Source organism: Benincasa hispida, chromosome 5 (assembly GCF_027475165.1).
Source record: "Benincasa hispida cultivar pf3 chromosome 5, pf3_genome.v1.1, whole genome shotgun sequence".
In the NCBI taxonomy this organism is placed as follows: domain Eukaryota; kingdom Viridiplantae; phylum Streptophyta; class Magnoliopsida; order Cucurbitales; family Cucurbitaceae; genus Benincasa; species Benincasa hispida.
Window position 1 is genome coordinate 56,627,620 of NC_143482.1, and position 27,373 is coordinate 56,654,992.

The 27,373-nt window shown below is 35.3% G+C and overlaps 3 protein-coding genes across 6 annotated transcripts; 1 reads left to right on the forward strand and 2 right to left on the reverse strand.

Annotated features, from left to right (window-relative positions):
* Positions 1–393: 393 nt before the first annotated feature.
* PHYC (phytochrome C) lies at positions 394–6,621 on the reverse strand. Of its 4 annotated transcripts, none has more exons than XM_090314135.1 (6): positions 6,167–6,441; positions 5,858–6,022; positions 3,434–5,749; positions 2,185–2,998; positions 1,784–2,074; positions 394–1,099 (listed from the first exon to the last, which is right to left on the reverse strand). In XM_090314135.1, exons 3-6 carry the CDS (start codon positions 5,475–5,477, stop codon positions 889–891), a joined length of 3,360 nt encoding a protein of 1,119 aa, XP_090170261.1. In that variant the 5' UTR covers positions 5,478–5,749; positions 5,858–6,022; positions 6,167–6,441; the 3' UTR covers positions 394–888. The 4 variants fall into 4 exon arrangements, with proteins under 4 accessions (XP_090170261.1, XP_090170262.1, XP_038887328.1 ...); XM_090314136.1 differs by having other exon boundaries at positions 6,163–6,423; XM_039031400.2 differs by having other exon boundaries at positions 3,434–6,022; positions 6,163–6,510.
* A 10,828-nt stretch (positions 6,622–17,449) lies between these two features.
* On the forward strand, positions 17,450–19,442 carry LOC120077379 (maltose excess protein 1, chloroplastic-like). Its single transcript, XM_090313620.1, has 5 exons — positions 17,450–17,671; positions 18,576–18,653; positions 18,800–18,850; positions 19,145–19,246; positions 19,335–19,442. Exons 1-5 carry the CDS (start codon positions 17,450–17,452, stop codon positions 19,440–19,442), a joined length of 561 nt encoding a protein of 186 aa, XP_090169746.1.
* A 3,564-nt stretch (positions 19,443–23,006) lies between these two features.
* LOC120078267 (beta-1,2-N-acetylglucosaminyltransferase II) lies at positions 23,007–25,240 on the reverse strand. The gene has a single exon (XM_039032491.2). It carries the CDS (start codon positions 24,504–24,506, stop codon positions 23,196–23,198), a length of 1,311 nt encoding a protein of 436 aa, XP_038888419.1. The 5' UTR covers positions 24,507–25,240; the 3' UTR covers positions 23,007–23,195.
* Between the last annotated feature and the right edge of the window lie 2,133 nt (positions 25,241–27,373).

Below are 27,373 nucleotides of genomic sequence, written 5' to 3' on the forward strand. Positions count from 1 at the left end.
GTTAAAATCCACTAAGACAATACAAATATACAGAGAAAATGAAACCTATTTCTTCTTCATTTCTTAACAAATGGGAACTAAATGATTACAAATAAATCAAATCTGAAAAGGAAAAAGAAGCAAAAGAAAGAAACCCACTTAAACATGTATTGCCATTTGACACTTTCAATTTCCATCTCTCAAGACTTTGTGCATTTATATGGCAAAAGAGTGTCTAAATCATATTTTCCATCACTGCCCTTTTCTCTATTCAAATGGAAAAAGACAATGTTTTAAGATATGTTTGAATTGACTTTCTAAGTACTTAAAAACCGTATTTTTTTTTTTAATTTAAACTACGTTTTTAAGTACTTAGAAAGACATTTCAAACATAGAGAGAGAGGAGATTGTAACTTTGTGGGAAAATCAACCAAAAACTGCATATTATTTCAGCTGAAGATGAGATGATGGGTATTTGCCCATCCATTACAAACAAGTTTACAACTCTATTTTACTCACTTATTTTCAGGTGCTTCCCATCCCATTTAAACTTGAAAATTGCAACATCCCCCTGCATTTTGGGAGTTTCTGATCTAAACTTCTAAGTCAACTATTTCGGGAATGAACTACGAAAGAGCTCTCGGATTTGTGACACCCCAAAAATGGTCGAAAAAGATGTCTTTTGGTTCTTTGAAGCTTGAAACTAATCTCCCTGCAAGAACGTTTATTATAATCTCTGATCATTCCTTCTAATATCTACTCATATTCTCAAACAATCCCAACCTGATACGGAGTAGCGACAAGGCTCGTCCTATGGTTATACTAGAGGGATGAGATCAAGAAAAAAGGCATCTTTAAGTAAATCACGCAATGAAGGCAGAAGAGTAAAGTCGTTGTCATTGTCAATCGTCATCTAGCAATATGCTCTACCAAGGGGAATTCTATGACGATGATGAATGATGAGGTTTCGGACTCTCGAAGATACTGTACAGTGCCATTCATGATCTTCACAAGCTTCTGGCTTATGTATAAGCCAAGACCTTCCTTCGAGCTATCATTGTTGTCATCGAACATCTCTCGGATTAAGTGTGCAGGAATTCCTGGGGTGGGATGGGTTATCCTACATAATATGACAACCATACCTCAATAAACATTAGCTCCTATTCATCTTAGAATACTCAATCTTAATGTTTACACAAGAATGCCATTCTCTTTTTCTTTTTCAGGTACCATATTTTCCAACAAGAAGCCAAAAAAATCTACGCCAAAAAAAGGATAATGTTTTACAAGTAGAGAAAGCAAAACCCATGTACTCAGTAAACATGTATACATGAAAATGCATTTATTGTTAAGATGTTATTCTAGATCTGACATCAAAATCATGAAGCATATCAGACCATATACTCAGAAACAGTTTTCAAAACTCGGGTACGTCTAGCGTATTCAGTGCTATCATCTAAGCATTATAAGTCTGAATAACTTGAACTTCAAATTTCCAGTCATGAAAGAAGACAATATTTTACTTATCCCTGAAGGGGCCAACTCCAAGACCTCTCTGTCATGACAGGACATGACCATTCTACAAATGACTAAACCTTTAAAAAACAATGAGAACTAAGAAATTTTAGGGATTATTAAGATGTAAAATTTCAAGACAGTCTCTAAAATATCTCCAAGATTACCTTCTATAACATGCCACTAATATAATGCAAAAACTATTCCTTGCTGTTGATTGTGGTGGTGGGTTGAGGAGGAGGATCAAACAACATAAACAGCATGATCATACACCAAAATGAGATTTTACCTCAATTCAAGATGAACAATGTGGATTCCCTTCCCAATGCGCTCCTTCCTTGGATTTGCTTTGAAGACAATGGATGATTCTTTGCAAGTGAAGAGAAGTGTGTTAGTCAAGAACTCAGAGAGCACTTGCTGTAGCCTCATGTTATCTCCATATAAGTGCAGAGATGCCACGTCAGTAGGTGATTCACAAATGATCTTCACCCCACGCTCTTGGCTCAAAATCATGTTTTGATTCGTTACAACGTCAAGAACATCGCCAAGGTTGAATTCATTACAGTTTGTTTCCATGTAACTGCAAGGGATTACCCAAATAATCAAAGATTATAGCAACAAGAGGACAGCACAATGTATTGAAGTCAAAAAAGAAAAAGAAAAGTCTTTTTGATGTATCTATAATCATACCACTCCTCAATACTCTGGATATCAGTATCATCAACAATCTGGTGCAGTTGTTCCCGACTCAAAGTGTTCATTTTATGTAGCTGCTTTTGCTCTTTGCTTAAGTCAGATGAACTCATTAGATTCTGCATAAATGTAATCCCATCAAGGGGTTTTCGAAATTCTTGACGTAGATATGCCAATTTATTGAGATTTTCAGCTGTAGCTTGTTCTGAAATCCGTTGCATTTCCAAAGCATATTGAAGTTCTGGACTAGCCACGTGCAAGAAGAAGAAAACCCCAGTGATATTACCCTCTGCATCAGTCCTTTTGTTTGCAGTGAGCAACGTTTCAACATAATTTCCTTCACGATCATGGAACCTAAACAAAAATTTCTCTGTATCCTGGCCTAAAATTACTCTATGCAGTATTATCCTAAGCTTAGTCAATGTGTGATCTTTCACACGGCAGCCAAAGTTTTCAAGCGTGAAAACCTCCCCAAGAAGCATCCTATTTGTCATCTCTATCCTTCTAAAACCAGACAACTTTTCCATTGCATCATTCCATTCCAAGCACCGGCCATCGCCATCAGTCATAAAAATGGGAGGAATAAGTGCAGATGGGTTTCGCATAATCCCCGTGTAATCGCCTTGGATTTGGGTGTATTGGTTCATAACCAGTTTTTGCTTTGTAACATCCTGCCCTATAAAAGAAACTCCTACAACATTATTGTTTAGGTCCCGGCTACAACACGAGTTAACTTCTAAGATCACTGGATCATTTTGTACTGCAGTTCCAAATGTTTTGAGTTTGATTTCAATGTTCTTCTCTTCGATACCTGACAATATCCACAAAAAAAATCATCAAATGAGGGATGCAGAATATTAGTACTAGACTGACTATTCTCTTTTAATCATCCATGCCAATTAGAGGGGTTTACCGAAACTCTTTTAACTTTTTGGGAATCTCCCTCTGTATATGCCATTTTAACAGTGAAACCTTTAGTTCCTTATCATGTAAACAAATAACTAAATGAACTATACCAACACGTGATCATTAATGAGTTAGCTTCAAATTCTAGTTGCCTTTTCTGTATCTCATCCTATTTTTTACTGTGACGAAATGACCAACAAATATATCACAATGAACCTTTGACCAGAGTCAAATTGAAATCATATTATGGTATTAAAAGAAAGATATATACACTTAATGCAAAAGTAACTAACGGTTAAATCAATGGAACAACAGATAATATCTTAAGATGCAAATTCACCTTGAATGGCCAAGGACAGCATTTTCTTTACCACCTTAACAGAATCATTCACCAGACAATCAACTAAGGGCATGCCAATGGCTTGCTGGATAGACAATCCTGTAAGCTCAGTGGCTTTGGAGTTCCAACCATTGATCTTGCCAAAGACATCTACAGCCAAGATGGGCACTGCAGCTGTCTCAATTAGGCGAACCATCTCATTTGTTATGACACGCAATTCATCCAACTGTTGTGTCTTCTCATCAACTGGTGGGACATTTGTAATCACCTTGCATTCTTCTTCAATTTCATCTTGTAAAGAACCTCGTAATATTAATTGCAGTGAATGAATGGCATCCATTTCCACATCTTCCCAAGGTTCACTACGTCGCTTCACCACTTCGAGAAAAGCCTTGAATGATGATCTCGGATGCATCTTTCTTCCATCATCCTCATCACCAGGATCATGTTTTGCACCACCCCACCTGATTTCTTTAGCCATATGTGACCGAAACCAGAAAAGGAAGTCCTTAGACGTAATCCTAACAGCAGCCATCCCACAGACCTCATCACCAAGTGCAGAAGCACCATAGAAACCAGCTTCAGTAAGGCTATCAGTACTTAAACCTGTGCTTCCACCATGGTCTTTCAGAAGCCATTCAGCTATATTTCTAATTTGTGCCTCTGTGGGGGTGACTCCAAGTAACCAAAATTTCTTTCTGAAATATAAGGCCGCACCATCACACTTAACAAGATCCATAATATTGGGAGATTGAGTAACAATCCCTACCGGAGCATCTCTTAGCAGCATATCACAAAGAACTGTTTGAATTCGCAATATGTGTTTTTCCTTCAACTGAGCTTGCAACTCCACCTCTTTGTTAATCTGTATACCAAAAACTTGAATCAAGAATTCACAAGCATATCGCAAAGGAAATGGAACAAACCTAGGGCTTGTGTGATGGCAAACTACTAAACCCCACAACTTTCTATCCTTTTCTTGATCATTCTCTGATTCACTATCATTCTCATTGATTGTAATAGACATCACAAGAGATGCAATAGAACCCATATTCATCATATACCGAGCATGACAACCATGAGGAGCCCTCAATGCAGACCCACACAGACTTAATGGCTGAGTCAATCTCCTGTCTTGAAGCACTTTAACTGGAGGTGCCAAACAATCACATATCATTCTAACTTTATTCTTCAAAAAAAGAAACCTTGAAGCTTGAGGTATGTCAGTAGCTGGGTAGTGCAAGCCAAGATATGGTTCTAAATCAGATCGACAGCACTCAGCTACAACTTCTCCATGCTCATCATCGTGGAATTTATACACCATTACTCGATCGTAACCTGTCAAATCGCTAACCTCCTTAACCAATACCTCACATAAAAGATATATATTCCCACTTGGCAAGGACTGCAATTTTGAGATGGCTTTAGCTGCTAGCTTATAAGATTTCAATGCCCCAGCTGCAGTCACTGGCACATCAGCCGGGTTTACTGGTTCAAGATCTATAATTAGGCCCACATCTACTCGATGCAAAATTGCATAAAATGGTTTACCTGAAGTTTTACAATGGACTAGAATAGGATTGAGAAGATTAACTTCCTTAAAGTCAGCTGCTTTCTGTAAAGCTGCAGCTCCAGGGGAACGAAAAAGTGTTCGTACATCTGTTCCAAAAGTTAGAGCTTCTTGCTGCTCGATGTTAGGCACAGCGTGTGGGGCCAAGTCCAACATTTCGGGGGCATTTTCACTATATGCAAGGACAGACAAGTTTTCCCCATCCACAGAAATCATACAACCAAATGGTTGAACTAGACTTCCTCTCTGAATGTTTTGAAGGTATGACTGTACAGTGGAGGCATGAACATTGCTAGTGGAACATGCGGCGTTGAAATCAACCGATGCAGAGTAATCAAAGAACCTTTCGGAACCTTCAAAGTCTACATGAAGCTTTGCATCAATTGGGGTCTGTGCAACCACATGAGCCCCATGTTTTGACCGGTCGCAGCTGGTCTTAGAACACACAGTCTTATTTGTTGACGTTGAGGACATCTTTCTACTTTGTTTCCAATTTCTTGTTTTCTACCACTAACCAAACCAATCACCTATATCCCCAAACATAAAATTCCCAATTGAGGACTTTCTAAATCCTTGCCCAACAGCCACCAAATTCAACAAAAAACCATCACAACATTACTTACTACTCATCACGGAACCCACCAGCAGAAACGAAGTAACAAAAGAGACAGGACTAAAATCTTCCCATGATTCTATTTCCAGAAACACAACCCCATAGACTTCAAATTCATCGACCCAGAAAGAAGCTACAAACAAGAACTAGACAGTAAAATCCTTTCCAGATTTTCATATATAAAAGGGGTATCATAAAATAAAACTCAAAACAACAAGAAGTAAGAACAGAATCAACTAACGATCTTTGAAGCACAACTCAGAGCAATTCTTCCACTTCTTCGTCACAGTTCCACCACTCTACTCCGTCGAAGAATCAACAAACTAAGACACTTCTAGAAACTCAAGCAGCCCTTCTGAAAGGGTACTTTTCCAAAGCAATCACAGCCATTCGTTGGAATAACAAGCTGGCAAGCACATCAACATAAGCCTCTAATTTCCCAAAACCCACATAGTTCCCAGAATAACAAAATTAAGAAAATGGGAAAAACAGAAAAGACATAAACTAATCAATAATAGTCAATACAGATTAGACGAAAATGCATACATACAAAATGGGGTGAACAGATACGGGTCCGACGGAGGACCCAACTTGCGGAATACGGATTTAGCTACACGTGAAAACGGCAATAGGTTGCTGATGAAAATAGGGGACTCCAAAAACCTGCGGATTTCATCCATTTGAAATGATTTTGAAGATGGGTTTTGACAAATTTCTGCAGTCCGCACGCACTCTTTGCAAAAAAGATTGAAAAAATTTTCGTCATCGTCCTCGAGACGTGAGCTAAGTGGCCGTAGTTCGGTTCTTTTTTGAGGGAGGTAAGGTAAAATGGGAAGAAGGGACAGCATTTTTTGGACTGATACGAGTAGCGAATGAATCATATTGGCCCACGCCACCACATCAGGAAAATTTTTAGTTTGTTAAAGGGAAAATATTCAATACGTAGTAATGCTTCTTTGATTAAGTCTTGAAAGTTTCAAACTTCTCTCTTTTTGACTTTCTTTCAAGTTTGTGAAATGATTTTGCACTTGATTTTGGATTATAACATATGGGACTTGAAATCTATTTTAATGAATTTGATCCCTATAATTAATCTAAAAAAAGTCATAATTATTTTTTTATTTGAATAGTTCCTATAATCTAATAAATTCTTTATAAATAGTTTCTACTCTAAAGATTATTTAAACGGTTGGGACAAAATTATAATTTTTTTTTCCAAATTATAAGGATCAAATTTGTACTATAAACAATGTATAATTGTAACAATGATGTGATAGTTTTTAATTATTTCTACCAACTTAAACAAAGTTTAAAATTAAGTAGAACCGACTAGAAGGAAATTTGGAAAAACTAATTGAAAAACTGAGTTGATTGTGATTCTTGACTCGCTGATTACACGTGGGTATGAACTGGTCGGGGAGGTGGGAACAAACATTTTTTTCTTAAGTACAAATAAAATATTACATACCCTCATAATTGAACTCACGACCTAGAGGTTATTTGGATACTTTCTCGCCAATCTGGAGGATTTTTTGTCTAACTCGAATCTAACTGAAATTTTCAATTTTTATATTTTTCAACCCAAAACTGCCAAACTAACCAGTTTCAACCCAAACTAAACTTTTTTTTTTCAATCTTTCCTTACACCACTAGGCGGGACAGGGTTGAAGATGGCTTGCTCCCCATTTCATTCACCATCCCAAAAATTCTTCATGAGAGATCATGTCATGGATTCCCCAATGGGTATTGAATTCCCCATAAAAATTTTTCCTGTTTGGTTTTTTTAAGAAAAAAAAGCAATTAACTTAAATCACTGCTCTAAAAAGTTTTAATTAAATTAAATTTCTTGCTAAACATTTTTATGTTTAGTTCCACATGAACAATTTGAATTTAAAGAAAAATTTCTCTACTTTTCTAGTAAAAGAAATGATTGTCAACCAAATTATTCATATATATAATCTAAATTTGAATGTTTAATTCAAACATATTAATTATCTTGACCATTGACAATAAAACTTAAAAATTTAAATATAATATTTATATAATGATATAACATTAAATTATTATAATAAATAAAAACTAAGCTATCGAGGTAGGGACGAGAACCATTTATTTAGCTTATATGGATTTTTTTTTTCTCTACTCTCCTTCCTCCGTCCTTACAGAAAAAAATGAATATCTCTATTTATACCCCTAATATTTACTAGTGATACAAAGTTATAAGTTCAAATTCTTCGACCTCTTTCTTAAATTAACCACTCTCTTCCCTCTTCTTGACTTTGTTTGCATTTTATTATTCTGTCTTTATCTGTGTTTTGTTGCGTTGATGTCTTAATCCCGTACTGTGGGATGCTCCTTGTTGTTGTATAATAATATCATCTATTCTAAAAAAAATCCAATAAATTTCTAATTAGGTTGAGAGATCGTTAAGATGTAGAAAGATTTTGAAATCTATTTTTTTTCCCTTTTTAACCCCATCTCTCCCCACTGTTCTTCTTTGGAGGGAGGAATTGAAGGGTATAGAGAGAACAAATCCATTTTCGTGTCATTGTCATGTCCAAACAAAAATGGTATAAAATAAAATATACTTTTTTTTTCATGTCTCTTAGAATAAGCACTTCAATATAATGTCATGCTGACTCAATCATGATATCTCCATCAATCATGTATTACATTTAGGGGCAATTGCCCATTTAGCAAAGCATGTTCGCAAAAGAGTTTTTTAACATAAAATATTCCCTTTATGTCGTATATTTAAAAAATGTCTTTAAAATTAAACTTTTTCAAAAAAGATTTTAAGATTATTTTTGGACAAATTTACCTTTTTATTATTTTTGTGTCCAATTTTTTGTATATATTTTCCTATTTACGAAGTCTCATAGAGAGAGAAAAATGTATTTATTATGGAGAGAGAAAATGCATTTAATATAAAATTTTCTATTTTAAATTTGAGAGAGAAAATGCATTTAACGTTTGAGTCTTTATATTATGTGATATATTCTATTGTTTGTTTTGAGTACCTTTTGTTTTCATGTAATATATTCCATTGTTTATTTGGTATATATCTGAGATATTCTGATATGTATGCATTTCTAATTAGATATTGCTTGTGTGCCTATAATATATTCCCCTGAAGGGAATCGAATTCTTGCAAAAACGTGTGGTCGTCTTACAATTTTGAAAAACGATTTTGTGAGAAACTAAAATCAGTAAACTCATGGAAATATTCAAAGGATAAACATACAAAATGATCTAAGCATGCTTCAACGAAGAAGAAGAGAAGAAATAAACTCACCTTGTGGATTTTTTTCCTTCTTCACGTTTTCTCCTCCAAAGGTCATGAACAATCTCGAGCTTCTCAACGAACAAGAACACCACCTATAAGGCTACCTTGTTATTCCCTTGGAATAAAAAAGGAATTGGAAGTATGGGCTCCGAGACCTTTTGATAGAGGAATTTTTTAGAGAGAAATTCTCTTTGAAGAAGAGAGATCAGAGAGGAAGAATGGAGTCTAGGTTGTTTTTCATAAAAATAAAACCTTACCCTAAAAAGGATTATAATAGTATATTTATAGGGAGAGAGAGTAACCTTTTCTCCAAGCATTTTCACTTTCCTCCTTTTAGCTAATTAATTAACTAACTATTATTTAATTAATTAGCTACAAATTAAATAACTATATGATAAATCAAATTTAATTTGAAGTTGATTAATTAATTAACATATAAATATCGCATATTATATGCATATATCTCTTTAGAATCCAATTCATATAAATCTAATATTTGAATTTCATTCAAATATATCTCTATTATAATATAGTATGGACTATAGATCATATCTATCAGAATTCACTATACTTTATAGCAATCATATTAATATAAAATTCTTTTAATTAATTTGAAAAATTCAAATTGTTCATTTTTATTTTTCTTAGTGAGCTAACAAGGGGACCTTATGGACCTACAAATTAGAAGCTTCAATGATATGAGATTAATTTAATCAAATCAATCAATATTCATTAACTACCGATCACTTCACTAAAGATCGATAGATGCACTCTTCATACTATAGATGTATTTCTGTGTCAATGGATATAACCAATCAACAGTAAGTTGACCCATAACAAATTGTTCATAATTACAGTTGGATGGAAATACCCTTTTACCCTTGTAGTTACATCTAACTCCTTAAGTATAATTGATTCCTCTAATGAACAAAAAGTTTATAGTCCAGCTAACACGTCTCGGGCCAGTGAGAGGTTGAGGCTTCATTGTTCAAGACCCGAAATCAGCTGTTAAGGAAGCAATTTATCTACTTTTCCTATGCTCAGGAATGAGTGAATTCCTTTTTGTGTAGGTATGTTCTCAGCTCCGTATTTGGACACATCCTCAAAATGGTAGGCTTGTTAAGTCGGCTAACATGATCACTCTTACCAATATAAATCAAAGGATTTCCCTCATAAACAGGAGTTCACAACTCACTTAGGATTAAGGTCAAGTTACCTATGGTCATCCTAGCGAAATATTGGTTTCTTCGAGTAACGGTGTTATAAAGAGAAACTAATTATTTCGCGGTCCGGTCTAGTTTATACAGGATACCTTCACTCACATGTCTCCACACGAACAATATGACCCATATTGTCTATAACATTTACAACTCATGTAACAATTACAAAGTGGGTTATTTCCGTAGCCTTACTAAGATAAGGCACCCAACTTTATCCATTTACTACCGACCTTTTAGGTTATAACTTGAACATGAATCACTTGTATGTCTATCACATACTATTCAAATGACATCACATAACCTTGAATCTTAGTTTATTTGATTGATTTGATCCAGTATGAATGTCAAATAAAATACCTCTTATTTTATTAAATAAATAATTTTTCTTTCAAAATACAAACTATAAGATATACGAGATTTAGAATACTAACCCTTAAAATTTGGGTTGGATTGGAGACCCTATTCGAGTTATTCGGGTAGCCAATCCGACCAACCCGAATTATCGAGTGATCCAAAAAATTCTCCCAACACAACCCATGTACATCCCTACTCACCAATGTGTGTGTCTCTATAAAATCCACCAAATGTCATTATTTATAGAAAATTTGACAAGTAGAAGATAGAATGACTTGGACACTAATGTTTTGTATTTACAAGACACATGATCAACATGACACATAAGATGATGGAAGTATGACACATAGACTATTAGGATACCAAGTATGAGTATCTAAATTACACATATTTTAGAACATTTATGATAAGATAAACATTATAAAAACTTTAGTGAGAGAAAATCATGGAGAGTCTAAAATTTAGAGAGAAATAAAAACAAAAAAATGGACACAAGTTTTAAAAAGAATAAATTAAAAAAACAATATCTCATAAAAATAAAAAAGTGTAAATTAAAATATCTCATTTATATAAAAATAATTACAAGAATTAATGTGTCCCATAAGGCAGACGTCGTCGATTTCGAGCTGGTTATCGTCGACTTCAAATTTGAGGTTGCTCTGGTTCTTCTTGTTGTTGCTCTGGTACCTCAAGCGCTTCATGATATAAATATTTATTATGCTCTCCACAACCCCGACCATGTCCATGCACATATGAAGACGAAGGATCAGCCTCTGAGTCATAATGTCCTAGACCAAATGTTGGCATCATCATCATCGGACTAACATAATCAGTTTGACTATGCGTCTGCATCACATGGGAAACTCTTCCACATTATGGGCAATCTCATCAAACTTATCCTCTTCCCATATAAGTCTTCTATGTCTAGGAGCTGGTGGAGGAACAATAGGTATATCGTACATATAATGTATCTCCTCCATATAGCTTTGGTTGTCACTACATATAGCAAGAACCTAGTTCAGATCATTCGCAACATCACGGAGTCTACTGTTGTTCGATCTCTGTGAATTATAAAATAATTAGATAATATTTAAAATAAATTTAAATAAAAAATAATTAGATAATATTTAAAATAAATTTAAATAAAAAATAATTAGATAATATTCATTCATTTACCAGATGACCCACAGTTGCTCCCGAACGAGTGACGTAGCGCCTTGTGATATTATTATACTAATGAATGTAGTCTTGAGTGACATCCTGTCAAACTATTCAATAGAAACCCCCACTACAATAAACCTTGCACGATAGTGCCATCGCACTACCAAATGTGCAACTTTTTCAGACCAATTTACAGTCCTTAAGACGATATCATGCAGTAGGGGTTCAGTATTACAAGACGATGGGACATCCTGCTAAAAACCGAATTGTCTCATTACCCTATCAGGAAGATGCCATTCACCAATATGAAAATATATGAGAGGACTCATTGTCCACCATATATTTGACCATTCGTACAGAAATTGGGCAAAATGTGTATAATAATTTTGTACGACTCCTAAATAACCTGAAACACAAAATATTATATTAGAGAACATTAAAGACAAATACAATAAAATTGTATATAAAATAATCAGTTAGGTTCAGTGTAATGTACCTGATCAGGTTGAAGCAGATCAAACATGTATCTGTATTGGCTTACTACATGTGTGGCTGTCCTAGTCACACAAAATTTGTCTCTCCACCTAAAATTTTAGTTTGATAATTTAGAATCTAAATTAACTAGATCAGTGATATAAAAATTAAATTGAATTAAAATAACATACCGAAAACCGTAAGTTCATCCAACTAATTGAGCATCATTAACATGTTATAGTTGTGGAGCCATTGTTGGAAATCACTCTCAAGCCCATAGTTGCAAAAGTATGAGAGGCTCAGCTATCTCTCGAACCTCAGGTTTTGTTGCTTTGCATAGTTGTCTATACAACCATGCCAAACATGCTCTTATGCAGCTAGGAGTGTAGGGACGGAGTGAGTTTTGTTGTTTTTCAGCGAATGAAAGAAACTCGGAATCCCGTGCAATTGAGATTTGATAATTGAATTCATTCACAAAACCCCGGGAATTTTAGATGAATCACTCCATAACAAAAAGTGCTAAGGTCCTCTCATTTACTATTTGCGTAAGTTAGTTTTTTCTAGAAAAGAGGGAAAAACTGTATGAAAAAGTTGCTCAAACCCGTCTTTTTTCGTTACTTTGACCAGGATGTAAAGATGTATTTTAGAACCTTGTCTGATGCTGACCCCACAAATACCATCCTGCATCATAGAGATTAGTTAATAGTGGCAGGAACATCAAGTAAACAAAATGACTTAATTTGTCGGAAAACAGACTTCCACCCATCATTTGTAGTATATATGCTTGCGCATATCTTATAACAGTTTCCTCGTCTGTATCATCTATGAGCTCACAGAATTATGTTCCTAACCATATTAAACTTAACCTCGATCCTTTAATTTTGTTGACAGGTGAGGTCACACCGAGGTACAGTTGACAAACTTGTGACCAGTCATCGTACATCCCTCTGATGACCGGCTCATCGTCAACAGGTAACCCTAACAACACTTTTATGTCTTGTAGAGTGATAGTGTACTCTCCAACAGACATATGAAATGTATGCATCTTAGGGCTCCATCTCTCGACCATGACTGTGATCTATCAGTCCAACTGAATAAATCCCAATCTGGCAACCCATAGAATCCAGATGTTCGCAGTAGCAGTAGTATTCGAGGGTGGAGTGAGATAGTGCGTTGGAGAACTACCTATCGACGACTACAAGATATTTCTCCAGTAGTATGATCTCGCCATACAACAGATGATCAATGAATGGACTGGTCGTACAAAACATTGGGATCAACAGGTCCTGGGTTTAAAGCCATGATCTGAAAGAAAAAAAATATTTATTTCTCAATTAAAAAAATATTTATTTCTCAATTAGAAGAATAATATACAACTTAATTAAAAGAATAATGTATAACTTTATAAATTATAATAAAGAAATTGAATATACAATAAAAGTATCTACACTTAAATAAATATACATGATAAAAAGATTATTTATTTCTCAATAAAATAATGTACAACTTAATTAAAAGAATAATGTACAATTTTATAAATTATAATGTAGAACTTAATTATACGATCGTGTAGCATTTGGTATACGATCGTATAGTAAAAGGTAGGCGATCGTATAGGTTTTGAGAAGGCCATCGTCTATTTGTAATAGGTAAGCGATCGTGTAAGAGTTTGTGGGCGATCGTGTAGTGAGGAAAGAGAGCTCTCGAGAGACCATCGCAACGTGTCGCTCATCGTGTACTTCCACTATGTGATCGTGTAGTAAAGCTTAGCAATCGTGTAGTGGTATACGATCGTATAGTAAAAGGTAGACGATCGTATAGGTTTTCAGAAGACGATCGTCTAATTGTAATAACTAAGCGATCGTGTAGAAGTTTGTAGGCGATTATGTAGTAAGGAAAGAAAGCTCTCGAGAGGCCATTTCAACGTGCAGCTCATCGTATACTTCCACTATGTGATCGTGTATTAAAGCTTAGCGATCGTGTAGCATTTGGTATACGATCGTATAGGTTTTGAGAAGGCGATCGTCTAATTGTAATAGCTAAGCGATTGTGTAGGAGTTTGTGGGCGATTGTGTAGTAGGGAAAGAGAGCTCTCGAGAGGCCATCGCAGCGTGCAGCTCATCGTGTACTTCCACTATGCGATCTGAGTAAAGCTTAGCGATCATGTAGCATTTGGTATACGATCGTGTAGTAAAAGGTATGCGATCATATAGGTTTTGAGAAGGCGATCGTCTATTTGTAATAGCTAAGCGATCGTGTAGGAGCTTGTGAGCGATCGTGTAGTGGGGAAAGAGAGCTCTCGAGAGGCCATCGCAGCGTGCCGCTCATCGTGTACTTCCACTATGCGATCGTATAGTAAAGTTTAGCGATCGTGTAGTATTTGGTATACAATCGTATAGTAAAAGGTAGGCGATCGTATAGGTTTTGAGAAGGCGATCGTCTAATTGTAATAGCTAAGCGATCGTGTAGAAGTTTGTGGGCGATCGTGAAGTGAGGAAAGAGAGCTTTCGAGAAGCCATCGCAGCATGCTGCTCATCGTGTACTTCCACCCGACGAGTGTGTAGTAGCTCAGCGATCGTGTAGTAAAGCTTAGCAATCGTGTAGCACTTGGTACACAATTGTATAGGTTTTGAGAAGGCGATCGTCTAATTATAATAGCTAAGCAATCGTGTAGGAGTTTGTGGGCGATTGTGTAGTGAGGAAAAAGAGCTCTCGAGAGTGGGAATTCGAAAGACACTGTCGCGGAGAGGCCATCATAGCATGCCGCTCATCGTCTATTTCTACTAGGCGATCGTGTAGCATTTGATATACGATTGTATAGTAGAAGGTATGCGATCATATAGGTTCTGAGAATGCGATCGTGTAATAGTAATAGTTAAGCGATCGTTTAAGAGTTTGTGGTCGATCGCAGAGGATTTAGTAAATGATCGTTTAGTCATACTGAGCGATCGTGGAGAGATTGTAAACGATCGTTTATCTTCTAATAAAGAAGTTGTTCATCGTTCACTTGTTCTTTCCGGAAGTATGCATTTATTATTACGTTAATAAAGAATTACTAAAGGATTGCATAGTAATTTTATTAAACGATTGTGTGCGATACATTACTAAACGATTCTTTAATTTCCTTTAGGTCGAGGGTTTGTTCTATAATTTTCTAGAGGTCGAGGGTTGAACCTTCGTCCTCTTCTCAATTTCCTTTAGGTCAAGGGTCAAACCCTCGATCTCTTCTTTAGTTTTCGACAGATCGAGTGTTGAACCCTCATCCTCTTCTTAGGTCGAGGGTCAAACTCTCAATCTCTTCTTTAATTTTCGACAGGTCGAGGGTTGAACTCTCGAAAAAATATTTTAAACTAAATCCCCGCCTCGAAATCTCCAAAACAACCATAGATTTCTAAATAGTTTCAAAACCACTATATTTCCCTAAATAGTTTTCCTAATCACAATATTAAAAAAAAAAAAGAATATTTAAAAGAAATAAGAAAGTAGTACACAAAATTAAATATTGACCAATAAAGAATTGTAGTCACGTGTGTAAAGGTGAGAGAAAAAAGGAGATGAAAAGCTACACTTCCAAGTTCCACGTGTATAAATGAGTGGAAAAAAAAAAGAGATGGCTTAACCTTTTAAAAATAGTTTTAGGTTTAAATTTTATTTTACATTGAATCTTATTCTATTTTGGTCTTTAAATTTTTAAAAAGAATCGGTTTATCCTTGAGTTTTCTAAAAATATTTATTTTGGTCCATACTATTAAGATTTTGTTAACTCTTTGATGAAGTTACATCTAACATGCGTCAAGCAAAAGGAAGGGGAAGTAAAATGTCAACAACTAACATGCCAAAATACTAAACGACCAAAATTTTGAACGCAAATTGACTTTTGAGTTTTATAGAAAATTGTTTTACCACCTAATTCAAAATTGAAACCCTCCATTTTTTAGCGTGACTAACTTATTTAATAGTCTAGTTATCTAAATATACAAATTATCTCTTCATTTTGTTTAAGAATTAATAAAATTTTAACATTGGAAACCAAAATAAACATTTTTTAAAAGTTCAGAGATTAGAATAGTCGTTTTTAAAGTCTAAGGACCAAAATAGACCAAATTTCAAAGTTCATATATCAAAATAAGATATAGAACACAGTTTTAATTATAATTTGATAAATACTCTATTAAATATTATGTTGAGTATTGCAAATATCTAGAAATTTTTTATCTTCTACTTTTAAGTTTCTCTTTCTTCTCCTTCATCTTCTTCAAAACTCTGCAACTTTCCCTTTCCATTTTTCTTTCTCATCGCTGACAAGGATATTTTTTGGTTCGTGATTTTCGTCCACGCAATGTTGTCATCAGCCATCCACGATTTCTTCTTCTCCGATGTTGACAACTAAACCCTAATAGTAATATTTTGTTGTCTTCATTTTTTTTTTTTTTTTTTTTTTGCAGATATCTTGAATCAAACGACTCGATTAAAAAACGATTCGCACATTTATAATCTTGAATTGTAGAATACTTGTTATTTCCGATTCAAATTCACAATTTGTATCGTTTTCCTTAAGTTTCGAGTTGAATCGTACAAGATTTAGACAGGTCAAAAGTGATTTTGATCATTCCGAAATCCCTACCAAACATGCCCTAAAGACTTTAATTATGGAAGGGAAATTTATAGGCCCAAAATGTCAAATGACCCTTTTTTAAAAAATAATGTCAATTGACCCTCTACTAACATCATCGCCCTACCAAATTACTTAATTTTCCCTTACTTCGTGTTCTTACCTTTTTACTGAGAAAACCTACCAAAACTAAACTATTATTCATTCAAATTTTCCAAGGCATGCTTGTATTGCTCATAAACGAAAAAAAACTATTTCCAGCTTGCAAACGATTTTACTTCCGGCTTTCAATCGAATCTTATCGGTAAATCTTTCTTTCAATATGGTTTTTTTGTTTTTTTTTTTTGGTTTTCGATGTGTTTTGCGGTTGAAGACGAGTAGAAAGAGTTTGTGAGCGAGATAAGTGAGAGTGAAATCGGTAGAGCGAGGCCGGAGAGAGCGACACTGAAGAGATAAGTGAACCTATGGTTTTTTTGTTTGTTTTTTTGGTTTTCGATGTGTCGTGGTCGAAGACGAGTAAAAAGAGAGAATGTGAGGGAGATAAGAGAGAGCGACATTGGAGAGAGCGATACTAGAGAGAGCGAGATTGTGAGAGAGAGCGATGCCAGTGAGAGCCGTTCTAGCGAGAGCGATGCCAGCGAGATTTAAACACAATGTTTTTTTACATTTTTTTTTCTAAAGGAGTTTACTAATTGAATTTTTTAATAAATGCAGGAGTGATTTAAGATGGCTACACGTTTCAGAATAGCTGAAGGTGACAGATTTCTCGGTCAAGTAACCAACTTGGCCCACATTGCCAATGCAAACAAGATTGTCAAAGAGAAGCTCACACCAACGCAGTTGGCCATGTTCAAAAGAACAGTTTTTAGGCGATTTGTTGACGTTGATATGGTGTTCAACAGCTCAATTATCCATCACATGTTGCTCAGAGAAGTGAAGAGGACAATTGTATTTTTTATTCTTTGTAAAAACATTCATTTATTTTTTATATATGTAAAAACATTCATTTATTTTTTATGTATGTAAAAACATTCATTGTATAATTGAACATATATTTTTTATGAAAGTTCAAAGTTCAAAGTTCAAAGTTCATAGTTCAAAGTTCAGTATCAGAATTTTATCAGAACACCTGGCTATTGCTCTTTTTATTGTATAATTGAATTTTATCAATATCAGAACAGAGTACATCCAAAACCAATTATACAACACATCCAATTGAAAGAACATTCATTGTATAATCTTTGTTTGTTATCCATTTTATTTTAAGTATGTGTTCTATAAAAACATTCATTGTATAATTGGTTTTGCATGTGTTCTGCTACTGCTCTTATCAGTATCAGAATTTTATCAGAACATGTAAGTTCAAAGTTCAACATCAGAATTTTATCAGAACATGCATTATTGAGCTTAGAACATTATAAGGTTCAAGGTTCAAAGTTCAAAGATTGAGAGAGCGAGATGTTGAGAGAGAGCGAGATTGTAAGAGAGAGCGAGTTTGAGAGCGAGATATTCAGAGAGATCGAGATTGTGAGAGATAGCGAGATGCTCAGAAAGAGTGAGATTTAGAGAGCGAGATGTTTAGAGAGAGCGAGATGTTCAGAGAGAGCAAGATTTAGAGAACGAGATGTTCAGAGAGAGTGAGATTGAGAGAGTATGAATTATCCATTTTGTTACAAGTATGAGGATTGAAAGAGTATGAAGTCATTGTTTTTACACTTATGAAGATTGAGATACGTGTAACAACATATATAGTTTTTACCCAGCTTGCAATAGCAGGGGATTGCCCCTGCCTTATTTTGCAGCCATGTCGGCTGTTGTGGCTTCTGGTCTTCTTATAAACTTTATGAATTAGTTTAATGTTCTTCCTGTACAAATCTTGAAATTTTGGGAAGACTTTATCACTGTTGGTGGATTTTTTATTCTCCCCCAGGTAATCTCTCTTCTAGCCCCAGCTTCATTCAAGAGATGATAACATTTAATAGTAAAATTTGTCTCAAAAAGATGGAATTTTAGTTTTGAAATTTTTTCTTTTTTGCAAGTTATGTGGTCTACTTTTGTTCCATTCATATCGAATAGTATCTTGCCTGGAGTAACTGCTTTGGTTGCAGCACTGCTAGCAGTTGCTTGGTAGATTTTTTCTTGCCTGTGTTTTGTTTTTTTCTTGCATTTGCTAATCTTTTAATGAAATATGTCAGCACAGGAATCTCATGTTTTGAGGATTGAATCTCTTTCAATAATGATATACAAATTGGACCAAATTCTTCCTGACAACAACTTTTTTTAGATGTATATAGTTATTAAATGGGATATTGTGAAATTGAGATCTGAAACCAAGATAATCTTTCCTCATGGTGTTGCTAAAAACGTTATCACTCTAATATAGTTCAACATCCCTTAAAAGTGTCCTTGTAATATTTACAGGCACGAGCAGGAAAACTTCCTGAGAAAGGTGTGAAAGTTGTTGGAGCATTATTAGGATGGACAACAACCCTCCTCTTTATGTGGATGCTAGTTTCGCAAATGGTATTTATCCTGTTTGAACTCTTAGAATGATAAAAGTATATATCTTCATCTTTATTTTATCACTAACCATCATATGCTATTTGTTCAGTGGACTAATTATCTGAATCCTGAGAACATTAAAGGCTTATCAGCTCTCACAATGCTTTTTGCCCTGATTGGAAATGGTCTTGTACTTCCACGAGCGTTATTCATTTGAGACTTCATGTGGTAAAGCTATTACCTGCCCGATCAAAACTTTCATGTCTGTTTTTTTATCATTATTTTGTTTTCAATCAACTTGAATGTCACAATAGGTAGGATGTTAAAATTATGATGTGTTTAGGATGGCTTTGAGAAGCACGGGCAAATCTCCTTGAGAAGCTTCCAAACTACATCCATATTTTGTTACAATGACTTCATACTCTCTCAATCCTCATACTTGTAACAAAATGGATAATTCGTACTCTCTCAATCTCGCTCTCTCTGAACATCTCGCTCTCTCTTATAATCTCGCTCTCTCTCAATCTCGCTCTCTCTCACAATCTCGCTCTCTCTGAACATCTCGCTCTCTCTCAATCTCGCTCTCTCTCACAATCTCGCTCTCTCTGAACATCTCGCTCTCTAAATCTTTCTCTCTCTGAACATCTCGCTCTCTCTGAACATCTCGCTCTCTCAATCTCGCTCTATCTTATAATCTCGCTCTCTCTCATAATCTCGCTTTCTCTCAACATCTCGCTCTCTCAATCCATTTTGAACCTTGAACCATATAATGTTCTAAGCTCAATTATGCATGTTCTGATAAAATTCTGATGTTGAACTTTGAACTTTGAACTTACATGTTCTGATAAAATTCTGATATTGATAAGAGCAGTAGCAAAACACATCCAAAACCAATTATACAATGAATGTTTTTACAGAACACATACTTGAAACAAAATAGATAACAAACAAAGATTATATAATGAATGTTCTTATAATTGGTTTTGGATGTGCTCTGTTCTGATACTGATAAAATTCAATTATACGATGAAAAGAGCAGTAGCCATGTGTTCTGATAAAATTCTGACACTGAACGTTGAACTTTCAACTTTCAACTTTCATAAAAAATATATGTTCAATTATACAACAAATGTTTTTACATACATAAAAAATAAATGATTATTTTTACATACATAAAAAATAAATGAATGTTTTTACAAAGAATAAAAAATACAATTGTCCTCTTCACTTCTCTGAGCAACATGTGATGGACAATTGGGCTGTTGAACACCATATCAACGTCAACAAATCGCCCAAAAACTGTTCTCTTGAACATGACCAACTACGTTGGCGTGAGCTTCTCTTTGACAATCTTGTTTGCATTGGCAATGTGGGCCAAGCTGGTTACTTGATCGGAAAATCTGTCACCTTCAGCTATTCTGAAATGTGTAGCCATCTTAAATCACTCCTGCATTTATTAAAAAATTCAATCAGTAAACTCCTTCAGAAAAAAAAATGTAAAAAAACATTATGTTTAAATCTCGCTAGAATGGATCTCGTTGGCATCGCTCTCGCTAGAACGGCTCTCGCTGGCATCGCTCTTGCTGGTGTCGCTCTCCCTTATCTCCCTCACATTCTCTCTTTTTACTCGTCTTCAACCACAACACATCGAAAACCAGAAAAACAAACAAAAAAACCATAGGTTCACTTATCTCTCCGGTGTCGCTTTCTCTGGCGTCGCTCTACCGATTTCACTCTCACTTATCTCGCTCACAAACTCTTTCTACTCGTCTTCAACCACAGAACACATCCAAAACCAAAAAAACAAACAAAAAAAACATATTGAAAGAAAGATTTACCGATAAGATTCGATTGAAAGCCGAAAGTAGAATCGTTTGCAAGCCGGAAATAGTTTTTTTTTCGTTTATGAGCAATACAACCGTTAGTCTTGGAAAATTTGAATGAATAATAGATTAGTTTTGGTAGGTTTTCTCAGTAAAAAGGTAAGAACATGAAGTAAGGGCAAATTAAGTAACTTGGTAGGGCGATGACGTTAGCAGATAGTCAATTGACATTATTTTTTAAAAAATGGTCATTTGACATTTTGGGCCTAATTTTTGGATCATCCGTACAAATTTTCCAAACGTATTTGTAAGTCCAATATTCAAAGTGAAAGGTTATGAGCATTAATTAGATTATTTAATTATAAGTTAACTTGTTTTAAGCGCTACTTTAGTTAAGTTAGGTTCAAGTTTGTCTCTCACATGTAGTTGACTTTTCTTTCCCAAGGCAATTTAAAAGTCATTGTTGGTTCTTTCTTCTTCTTTGAGAGATTTTGGCTTATTTTGGGACTACTATAACTTTTTAAAATAATTACGGACAATTGTTGTATTTATTAAATTTTTGTTTTAATTAAAAAAAACTAATTATTATGTTTGATAAATTAATATTAAACTTTTATAATTTAGTTATACGAACCAAATTGGACTTATTATTTCAATTATTTTTGTATTTGATATTTAATTTGTAATTTATCATAATATAATTATTTGAAATTTTATATGATTTGAATTGCAACTAATCTAAATTATTAGATAAAAATTTAAGTAAAATAATTGTTATAAAAGATTTGAGAATAGATCGACAAGAGTATGGAAAGATTAATAAATAATTTGTTTTATCAAACAACCTAAGTAATTAAGATTTTTCCATAACTACCTTTTCCACTTGCAAACGTCATCCCAAACGATATGAAAATCAAACTAGAGTAACATTTAAACTTGAACCTATCTTAATCTTTGAATTTTCAAATTTGTTATATTTGAGTTTGAACTCTTAAAATGTCTATTTTAGTCCTCGAACTTGAAGAAACTTCAAAGTAAATCTATTTCAAGAAACTTCAAAGTAAAATTTAAGTTTATGAATAAATCTTTTTCAAAAGTATAATTCCAAGTAAATTTTGAAGTCATAGAAATCGTTTGGTAATGTTCTCTAACTCGAGCAATAGAATCGATACCGAGTAACAATTTCCCGAACTGAAAAAACACTCAGATATGAAAATGGGAGATGTTTTTGGGGAAGTTATAACCAAAGCTGCCTGATTTGGAAGACATGACAGCCTCAAGAGAGCACATTGTCATGAAACTTGAAAGTAAACATTCCCAATTTCTTGGTTAGGCACTGGGAAAACGAAACCAAATAGTCGAACTCGAGCAAACGAAACCAAGCAAGCTTAAACTGAGTGGCAGAAAGCGAGTATGGGTGAGAATACATACTAGGTACTACAGAGATTTAATACCTCGATGGTGTTTTGTTGCTGATTGCCATTGTAATTCTGCTGTCACCTCTTGTCTGTCTAATGCGTTTCATAGCATCACTAGCTAGATGCCTGTTGAAAACCAAACCATAATGTACGAACAACATTGTTACAATGTGGTTCAAATCACAGATACAATCGTACATGTTAAACGGAGTGATACAATAAATCTAAAGTCCTTGATACGTGAAGAAAAATAGCGAGGGATGTCAAGAAGTAGTTTCGAGATGAAGATGCATAAGCAACTAGAAGCAGTAATACCTGTTTGTCAGCTTCAAAGATTGAAAGAACAAACAAAGCTTGCAAAAAATTAATGTTCGTCTCCTTAGCAATCAGCAAGTCTGATTTTCTAAATTCTTATAAAGTAATCATCCTCTTGAGCACCTCAAGGATGTTCTAGTAAGACCATTTTAGAAAGGAAAACAGTCCTGAAGATTATTGTCACTCAAACACAAACACTGCAGGAGGAATAGTTCTACAATATCATTTTTCATAAGCATCAAAATCTCATTCCCATTAAACGTATGATCGAAAATGTGAAACTTTAGTGTAGTACAGACACAGTCAATAGACCTAAGATAATGATTCTTTGAGTAATCATGTCAATAAACCACAAAAAAGTGAATCTAGGCTACTTCAAGTTGACAATCTATTCCCTATTCCATCACCGAATCTTCAGGAATGTGATACGTTTGTGCCGTTTAGTGTGGAATGATACATGTGAGCAAAATTTAGACACAACTGACGGTCTCTTTCATCTCCCCAACCTCCCCAACCCCTGAACCCAGCCCCATAGCCAGGCTGATGTCTGAAGACGTCAACTTGCCATTCAGAATTAATGTTGGCAACTTTGTCAATATCTCTAACATCAATGTTCAACGCACCATTATCAATACAAACATCCCTGTCCCCCTGACCCTGGTGTAAACCACATTTCCCAAAGTGAACTGCACTCGCCCAAGGTCCTCGTAATGAATAAACGGGCTTACCAAACGAGGGGTAAACGGTTGCCCACATCGTTATATCCCAATTGTAATCATCGAAAAAACAGAACTCCTTTGCTTGTTTATGGATCTTCCTCCAAATAGTCCGATTGAAAGCATAACCGATATTACCCATCCTCTCTGCAACTAGAAAATTGTTACCCTCTCCTCTTGACTTCACATCACTTGGAGCTAGATTCACAGAATAGCAATGAGGACATTTTTTAGGATTCAATGTCACAAGTAATTGCAGATTCCGATATGCATTTGGCAAAATAAAATGATCTTCCTCAATAAACAAAATATGACCTGATATCCCCCGCGTCTCCTTCAATCCATCCCACACCGTGTTCATCATCCACCACCAATGATGCTTTAACGAAACAATTTTAGGCAACCGATGGTTTCCATACTGATCGGGATTCCCTCTGCAATGTATTGTCTTAGGATCATCCTTGCCCTTACAATCTGAAGGCGAGACTCCAGGAAAGCTGTTGGGAAAGAGATGTGGAGAGTAGGGAGCAAAAATCTGTTTCACTTGGCAAAACCTGATGCTCCGGACAAGCTTGTCCATTTCTTCAAAGTACCCATCATGGCTAACAATTAGCAAGGTTTCACTTATTCCTATAACTTTGGACAGGCTATCGACTACCACTCGAAGATACTGTGGTCGGTTGTGCACGTAAAGTACTATAGGTATATGATCCTTGGCTAGTTTTGGATATAGATCTAAGTTTTGAGGCGGCAACCAATTTCGCTTTTCTAAACGAATTGACAACTCACTTTGTTTTGGCAGCCTGAGTACATCATTAGAATCAAAACGATCAAAACCAAGATATGGATCCTCATCAATATCATCAGAAGACCAAGCAGCAAAATTCCGAAACGAATTCGTTTCCATAAGAATCATAAACAGCAATAACCCCAATAATGCCACAAAAACAACCAATTTAAAACGTCTAAGAGCAGCATCTTTGAAGCGAGGTTTCTGATTAATAGCCATAATTAACTTAGCACAAAAAAGAACACCAGTTCTCAAATACCACTATTCAAAGCAGCAGCAAAGGAATCCATGGCTTCAAAACACAAACATACAAAACAGCCTATACCCATTTGAGAAGAGACTAAATATTCAAAAGGGTAAGGACCAAAAACCTCCATCAAAACCTCCACGGTCGGAAGCAAGCAGATCTTCGTCTTAACTCATGACTCAGAATCAAAGCTCAATTCCACAGACAGACCCAAATCCGGTTTCACCATCCAAGCTTCTATCACTGCAGGAACAAGATGAAAGAAACAAACAAAAACACAAAACCAAGGCTGTGTTATAACAAGAACCTCACAGGACTAACTATTAACAACGTGGGGTCATCGGAAAATTGGATTTGAAGCATCAAATTGCTTCGAAAAAAGGGTTATGTTATGGATCGATGGCGGCGATTCGAGGGTTTGGTGAAAATGTGGGAAAGAGTGGAAGTGAAGACGAAGAAGGGGAAATTTCCCACTTCAAAAGTTGGAAATAAATTGTGGGTTTTCTTGGAAGCAATCAACGGAGTGGAAGTTGAAGGGAAGACTTAGCTGAAGAGTGAATATGAAAGGGATTTGATTGGAGGTAAAGACTAGAAAGAGAGGGATTCGTCTCATCAGCGAGGAATTTTCTTTGTTCACAACTATGGAGTCAATCAAAACGGTAGCTTGGCTTCCCCCAAATTTGGGGAAATGGCATGATGGTCCATAATAAATGGTAAAAATGAAAAATGGGTTCTCTTTTGAAAATCAATGAATTTTGATCTTATGTTCAGTATGTTCACGAGACGAAGCGAAGACGGAAAATTACTATGGTATGAAATTACTACGAAAAATTTGTACGAATGACCCAATTTTTTGGTCCAAAATGTCAAATGACCCATTTTTAAAAAATAATGTCAATTGACCCTCTACTGATATCATCATCATATCAAATTACGTAAATTGCCCTTACACCAGCCTCACGAGGTAAATCTCGCTCTCGTCTGATTAAACGCTCTCGCTCTCGCTTGAAATTCCCTGGTTTGATGTGATTGCTTGTCAGTGTACGAATGATTTGATAATTTTCATGACAGAAGCCTCAAATCAAATCAATAATACCTAAACACAATATAATGGTGATTTCTTTAAACTCTAGACTCAATTTCAAAGGTGATTACTTCTCTGGTTTTCAACAGTGTTTTGTTGAACGGAGATTTTTCGAACGAGAATTTTCAAAACGAGGCTTTTTCAGAACGGAATAGCTTTTTCAGAAAGGTGAATTATTTTTAGTCTGTTTAATTATTTTTGCTGTGTTATTTCTGAAAAGGTAGCATTACAAAATTTTATATTGGGAGAGAGTAAGAAAGAGGAAGAGTAAGAGAGAGAGCGAGATTACGAAAGAGAGCGAGATTTTGAGAGAGAGCGAGATTAAGAGAGAAAGCGTGATTGAGAGCGAGAGTACACTTCAATTGCTTGTACAACTTAATGAAAAATGTTCTCTTGCTTTGTAGGATGACAAAAAATTATCTATTTATTCGATTTAGAGGTGATTGGGATGAGAATGAAAGTTCGTATATTGGGGGACAGTTGAGAAGAATCATTATGCCTCATATATTGAATTATGAAGAATTTAAATCTCGCATTTACAGGGTTACAAATGTCAAAGAGTTTGATCTTATACTGAAAGTTAAATATAAGCTTGAATTTGAAGCCCTTCCACAATGCATAATGAATGATGATGATGTTTGCTTCCTTCTTTTGCGAGAAGAGCTTAGTAGACTTTAGATAGTTGTAACGTTGAAATCTAATCAAGACGAAAATATTGGAATGGGGTTTGGAAATGTGAGTTATGATGATACGGTTGTGGACAGACAATGCGAGGAATCATATCAGTTTCATCGAGAAGAGAATGATATTCCATTGTCTACCAATACTGTACCATCAACATTCGATTATATGGATTGTGGTCCTTCAGTGGATGTGAATGAGCAACCAGTAGGATTGAATGAAATGGATCGTGATCATGAAGATGTGTGTCGTTCTACAGCAACTTCAGTGGTTCCACCATCTGTGTCTTCAAGTCATAGGACAGAGTTGATTATGCCTGGCACCTCTTCATCTGGGATAGAGGACGTTGAAGTTGGTCAACTATTTTTTAGCAAAAAGGACTTAAAAATGAGATTATCTATTCTGTCAATCAACAAAAATTTTAAATTTAATGTCAGGAAATCAACCAAATCTCTGTTCACTATCAAATGTATTGGGGAGACATGTAAGTGGAGCCTTCGTGCAGTCAAAATGGAAGGGTCTGATGTATTCAAGATCATAAAGTACTGCAGTTCGCACACATGTTCTATTGGAATTTTGAATCACGATCATAGACAAGCAACTGCTACGATTGTTGGTCAGCTCATTAAAGATAAGTTCACGGGAATAGGACGTATTTATAAACCTTGTCATATCATTGAGGATATGAGAAGAGATTATGGCGTGAACGTAAGTTATGATAAAGCGTGGCATGCAAGGGAAGTCGCGTATGATCTCACTAGAGGTACTCCAGAATACTCATACTCCATATTACATGCTTATGGAGAAGCGCTAAAAATAGAGAATCCGGGTACAATCTTTGAGATTGAACTTGAAGATGAGGTGCATTTCAAGTATATGTTTATGGAATTAGGGCCTTGTATTAGAGGTTTCGCAAGTTTTCGGCCTTGTATTATTGTTAATGGGTCGCACTTGAAAGAAAAATACAAAGGCACCATGTTGGTTGCGGTTTCTATGGATGGGAACAATCAATTATACCCACTAGCGTATGCAATAGTGGACAATGAAACCGATTGATCATGGAAATGGTTTATG

Bases quoted from the DNA above. Each gene is read 5' to 3' on its own strand.
- LOC120077379 (XM_090313620.1), top strand. From the start codon at position 17,450: ATGGCTACACGTTTCAGAATAGCTGAAGGTGACAGATTTCTCGGTCAA. The intron at 17,672-18,575 runs GTATTTTTTATT...TTTATGAATTAG, and splicing joins GAGAAGTGAAGAGGACAATT to TTTAATGTTCTTCCTGTACA. The intron at 18,851-19,144 runs GTAGATTTTTTC...TAATATTTACAG, and splicing joins GCACTGCTAGCAGTTGCTTG to GCACGAGCAGGAAAACTTCC.
- PHYC (XM_090314134.1), bottom strand. From the start codon at position 5,477: ATGTCCTCAACGTCAACAAATAAGACTGTGTGTTCTAAGACCAGCTGC. The intron at 2,999-3,433 runs GTGAATTTGCAT...GGATATTGTCAG, and splicing joins GCTGTCCTTGGCCATTCAAG to GTATCGAAGAGAAGAACATT. The intron at 2,075-2,184 runs GTATGATTATAG...AATCCCTTGCAG, and splicing joins ATCCAGAGTATTGAGGAGTG to TTACATGGAAACAAACTGTA.
- LOC120078267 (XM_039032491.2), bottom strand. From the start codon at position 24,506: ATGGCTATTAATCAGAAACCTCGCTTCAAAGATGCTGCTCTTAGACGT.